The sequence below is a fragment of the Embiotoca jacksoni genome, unplaced genomic scaffold (assembly GCF_022577435.1).
Source record: "Embiotoca jacksoni isolate LCO1_2020_lvr unplaced genomic scaffold, fEmbJac1.0.p SCAF_16, whole genome shotgun sequence".
Lineage (NCBI taxonomy): Eukaryota > Metazoa > Chordata > Actinopteri > Embiotocidae > Embiotoca > Embiotoca jacksoni.
In genome coordinates, this window is record NW_027185296.1 from 440,987 (window position 1) to 445,789 (window position 4,803).

At 41.7% G+C, this 4,803-nt stretch overlaps 1 protein-coding gene across 2 annotated transcripts; it reads left to right on the forward strand.

The window, feature by feature from the left end:
- The first annotated feature begins 10 nt into the window (after positions 1-10).
- On the forward strand, positions 11-3,663 carry aldh7a1 (aldehyde dehydrogenase 7 family, member A1). Of its 2 annotated transcripts, XM_069150020.1 has the most exons (3): positions 11-79; positions 653-686; positions 1,401-3,663. In XM_069150020.1, the coding sequence occupies exon 3, from the start codon at positions 1,406-1,408 to the stop codon at positions 3,032-3,034; it is 1,629 nt and encodes a 542-aa protein (XP_069006121.1). In that variant the 5' UTR covers positions 11-79; positions 653-686; positions 1,401-1,405; the 3' UTR covers positions 3,035-3,663. The 2 variants fall into 2 exon arrangements, with proteins under 2 accessions (XP_069006121.1, XP_069006122.1); XM_069150021.1 differs by lacking the exon at positions 653-686 and having other exon boundaries at positions 17-79.
- Positions 3,664-4,803: the final 1,140 nt, after the last annotated feature.

A 4,803-nucleotide genomic window follows, 5' to 3' on the forward strand; every position in this document is an offset into this window, starting at 1 on the left:
ACTTGTGACGTTGTAATAACGTGACTGCAAGTACTTCCGTGCTCCGGAGCGAACGTGGCCCTGAAGACTTGATATCAACGTGAGTTAAAACTGGTCATAAGTATCACGAAGTTACTTTTTAAGGTTGAAAACCAACGTACAAATAGCGCGAGAGCCGTCTTTGCAACGGCGGGGTTAAATTTAGTGAGCGTTTACTGCGGGACCTTGAGTCACGGTCGTTACAGCCAACAAGACCGATTTTTGGCGACCATGTCACGGCATGCTACAAAAACCGTGACACTGACAAGTGCAAATTCTAAAATGCACACCTCGCGTTATCCTTGTGGTTAACATTCAGTGATATTGGGGGGGTAATTACTTCCCTATCTCTATATGGGACATACGTTTCTGCAGCCTCGTGCGTCCTGGTTGTTCAAAGTTAGATTAATTGCGCAAGCGCAGTTGGTGTTTATGATTTGGTAACTCGCCGAGTACATTCACTCAGAGAAGAGGTATGGTTATATGAACTATGAAACTCGTACAACTCAAAAATGTGAATTATTATCATTTATAGTCCTAAGAATAAATGTAAGTTAAACTGGGGGGGGGGAATCATGTTTCTTTTCACGGCCCAACAATTGCTTGTTTTATTTAACTAACAATGAAAATGTAGATTTATCATCATAGAAGACGAAGAAAACCAACAAGTGAGTCACTTTTTTTTTTTTTTTTTTTTTTTTTTTTTTTTTTAGCATTTTGGCTTAATAAAATGGCAAACAATTAATTGTTTTATTAAAATTGTCTGTGGTTAATTAGTTGATTAATTGGCTAATTGTTTTGGCTTTCATAATATTGTCTTGCGCTACGCTGTGTGCACAGTTTGACATTCACAGAGAAGAAGTTATAAGAAAAAGCTCCTGTTTTTGTGCTAGCATTCTCTGGTTAACACCTGTTGTCTGACATCATTCCCTGTTGCAAAGTTATTTATTTATTTTGAAAGTGAGTTCATTCTTGACCTTGACTAAACTCAAGCTCATGATGAGTACATTAAATTATAGATTAATTGGCATAGTATCACAATTCTATTTTATCAAGAGGAATGTCAATCATTCTGTATATCAGCCCTTTCAACTGAGAGGACTTTTATATAATTTGAAACTGAAGATTTTCAATTCTTTTAACTGTTGGTTGGTCAGAAGAAGTCATATCTTTTGAGTTTAATCTTAGTTGTTGCGTTTGGCATTCTTCACAATTTTCTGCCTTTTTATCAATGAAACAATTACTTTGTAATTATCATTTAAAAAGTAATCAACAGATTAATACATTATGAAAGCAATCAATGGTTGACTGTTTTGGCCACAATTATTCCTGAATGTTTTTCAGACATGGAAGAATTAATTTTTAACTTGGTTTCTGTCCAGCACCCATGCAGCGCTGCCTCACTCTGACCCTTGCCTGGCACAGTAGGCTCCTCTTGAGAAATAAATTTGCATCAGTCCACTGCCAGCAGTCAGCAGCCATGTCAGGCCTCCTCATCAACCAGCCCAAATACTCCTGGCTGAAAGAGCTGGGTTTGTCAGAGGACAACCCCGGTGTTTACAACGGGAGCTGGGGAGGCAGCGGGGAGGTCGTCACGTCGTACTGCCCCGCCAACAATGAGCCGATTGCCAGAGTTACCCAGGCTACTTTGGCGGAGTATGAAGAAACTGTCCAGAAGACAAAAGAAGCTTGGAAGATGTGGGCAGATATTCCAGCTCCAAAAAGAGGGGAGATTGTGAGGCAGATTGGTGATGCATTGAGAAAGAAGATCAAAGTCCTTGGAAGCCTGGTATCCCTCGAAATGGGCAAGATCTACGTGGAGGGAGTGGGTGAAGTTCAAGAGTACGTTGATGTCTGTGATTATGCTGTGGGTCTGTCTAGAATGATTGGCGGGCCCATCCTGCCTTCAGAAAGACCAGGCCATGCGCTGATCGAGCAGTGGAACCCAGTTGGTCTTGTTGGCATCATCACTGCCTTTAACTTCCCGGTGGCTGTCTACGGCTGGAACAATGCCATCGCTCTGACCTGCGGCAACGTCTGCCTCTGGAAAGGCGCTCCAACCACCCCCCTCACAAGTGTTGCAGTTACCAAGATTGTAGCTGAGGTACTGGAGCGGAACAATCTGCCCGGTGCTATCTGCGCCATGACCTGTGGCGGCGCTGATATTGGCACAGCCATGGCGAAGGATGAGCGTGTGGACCTGCTGTCTTTCACTGGCAGCACCCATGTTGGCAAGATGGTGGCCATGATGGTGCAAGAAAGGTTCGGTCAGAAACTGCTGGAGCTCGGTGGAAACAATGCTATCATCGTGTTTGAAGACGCTGACCTGAATCTTGTGGTGCCCTCCGCTGTCTTCGCTTCTGTGGGAACTGCTGGCCAGCGCTGCACCACAACCAGGAGGCTGATGCTGCATGAGAGTGTTCATGACACAGTGGTTGAGAGGATCACAAAGGCCTACAAACAGGTCCGCATTGGAGACCCCTGGGACCCCAGCACCATGTATGGTCCTCTGCACACCAAACAAGCTATGGAGCAGTATCTTGCAGCTATTGAGAAGGCCAAGCATCAGGGTGGCACTCTTGTCTGTGGAGGAAAGGTGATGGACCGCCCTGGTAACTATGTGGAGCCCACCATCATTACAGGACTGGCTCACGATGCACCCATTGTCCACACCGAAACCTTTGTCCCCATCCTCTACGTCCTCAAGTTCAAGACAGAAGAGGAGGCTTTTGCCTGGAACAATGAGGTCAAGCAGGGCCTGTCCAGCAGCATCTTCACCAAAGATATGGGTCGGGTTTTCCGCTGGCTGGGGCCCAAAGGATCCGACTGTGGCATCGTGAATGTCAACATCCCCACAAGCGGAGCTGAGATTGGAGGAGCCTTTGGTGGGGAGAAACATACAGGAGGTGGAAGAGAGTCAGGCAGTGACTCTTGGAAGCAATACATGAGGCGTTCGACATGCACAATAAATTACAGCAAAGATCTTCCTCTGGCCCAGGGAATCAAGTTTGAGTGAAGCCTCCAGGTTGCTTGTTGTTTAACCTTCAGGGAGCCCAAAGGACAAAACTAAATGTTGTAAATGCAGAATGTTGCCAGACAAATATAAGACCTTTGTCTTTGCATTCAGAAATGTCAGCCCAAATTCAACAAAGTTTTGGATCTGTATTAGTCATCTATCAAAACTGTATCTTTGGTTTTGATGTTGGATATTAATCTTGTATTTGGAACAGTTTCAGTAGTTTTGCGTTAAAGTTCCCTCAAATGTTTGTGTTCACTTTTCTGTAAGCAACTCAAAATCAAGTTTGAGTGCTACACAACTGTAACTGATAATTTATCAAAAATAAATTATAACTACATTTTGGAGAGAAAAAAATTGCTGTAGACTTTATATCAATGTGTAGATTAAACCATTGTAGTGCAAATAGCCTGTCAGCACAGATGGCATAACAATCTTATCAGACTTTCTATGATCATAAAAACTAACAACTGTAGGTTGTTAAGGTGTAGCAAATAAAAAGCTGGCTGTTTGCATTAATATACTGTGCTGTGCATGTAAAGCACTCAAAGAAACAAGAGAGTAAAAGAAACAATGTACTTTCCAGGCAATCAAACAACAATGAATAAAAGGCATTGTGTTGACATGTGGACTTTGTCAGCGTTTTCTTTCTAAACTTTTATAGAGAAGATCAGAAGAAGGAACAGTAGTTGTAAAACTTGAGGATGTGTCATGAACATCAACATGTCTCGTTTTTTTTCTGCCTTTCCTCTGCAGCCTGTTCATTTTTATAATGCAGTGCTCTCTCGTATCACTTTTGTATTAGAGTCGCGTAAACACAATAAAGATGCAATAAAGAAATTGACAGATGAGAGAAAAATTAGATTTTGAGTCAGATCGTGTGTACAGCGTGGCATTTATTCCCATACATTTCTGATATGGCCCTGCTGTTTGGAAAAAAAACACCTGAGGTCTTCTGAAAATTAGACTTAACCATAACGTTTTAAGATTAGAGCCAGTTAGTTTAGTGAGTGTTGTACACAATAATTATGTTGCAGGCAACTTCTCTGAAGTGACTAAAAAGACAACAACTATTTAGACATGCACTGCAGCAAGTCTGAAGTACATATTTATTGTATTTGAGTGAAACTGTTAAATAACAGAAATCCAAACAGGCTTATTTTGGTATTTTCAAGGGGTAGTGCACTGTAACTTTCAGTACAGTCAACATCAACCACACTAAAAGCATAAATTAAAATGATATCTCAGATCCCAATCAGAAGTTTCACTTTTATGTTGCTAACCTCTGAAGCGCAACATTAGTTCTAAATCAAGTTCACAAGTAATTTTTATAAAGTTAGGGACAACATTTTTAAGTTGCCGATGTTTATTGTGCTGTTAAAGAAGGCTTAGTTTCTCCCCACAGTGCTTGCAGAGATGGAGATGACCTATTGATCCTGAGTCATTTTTGTTTAATGTAAGACATTCTTACTACAGAAAATGGAGCTTTGTCCATGTTTTGATAAGACAATTTAAATTAAATTAAATTGGCACATGGGAACAATAGTCAAACTATTGAGCCATCTTTACATATAGTACCCTACCATTTCTATAACTTATTCTGTACTATAGGATTGAAGAAATCAACTCTCTCCCTTTAATAGAAATACTACTCCATCTCCCATCCTCTGTGTCCCCCATATGCTCACCCTCCCACTCAACAGCTCTCTACCTCATACTCCAGCTCTGCCTCTCTCTCCATTTGCTGCTCCTCCTAGCAGCATCTCCAC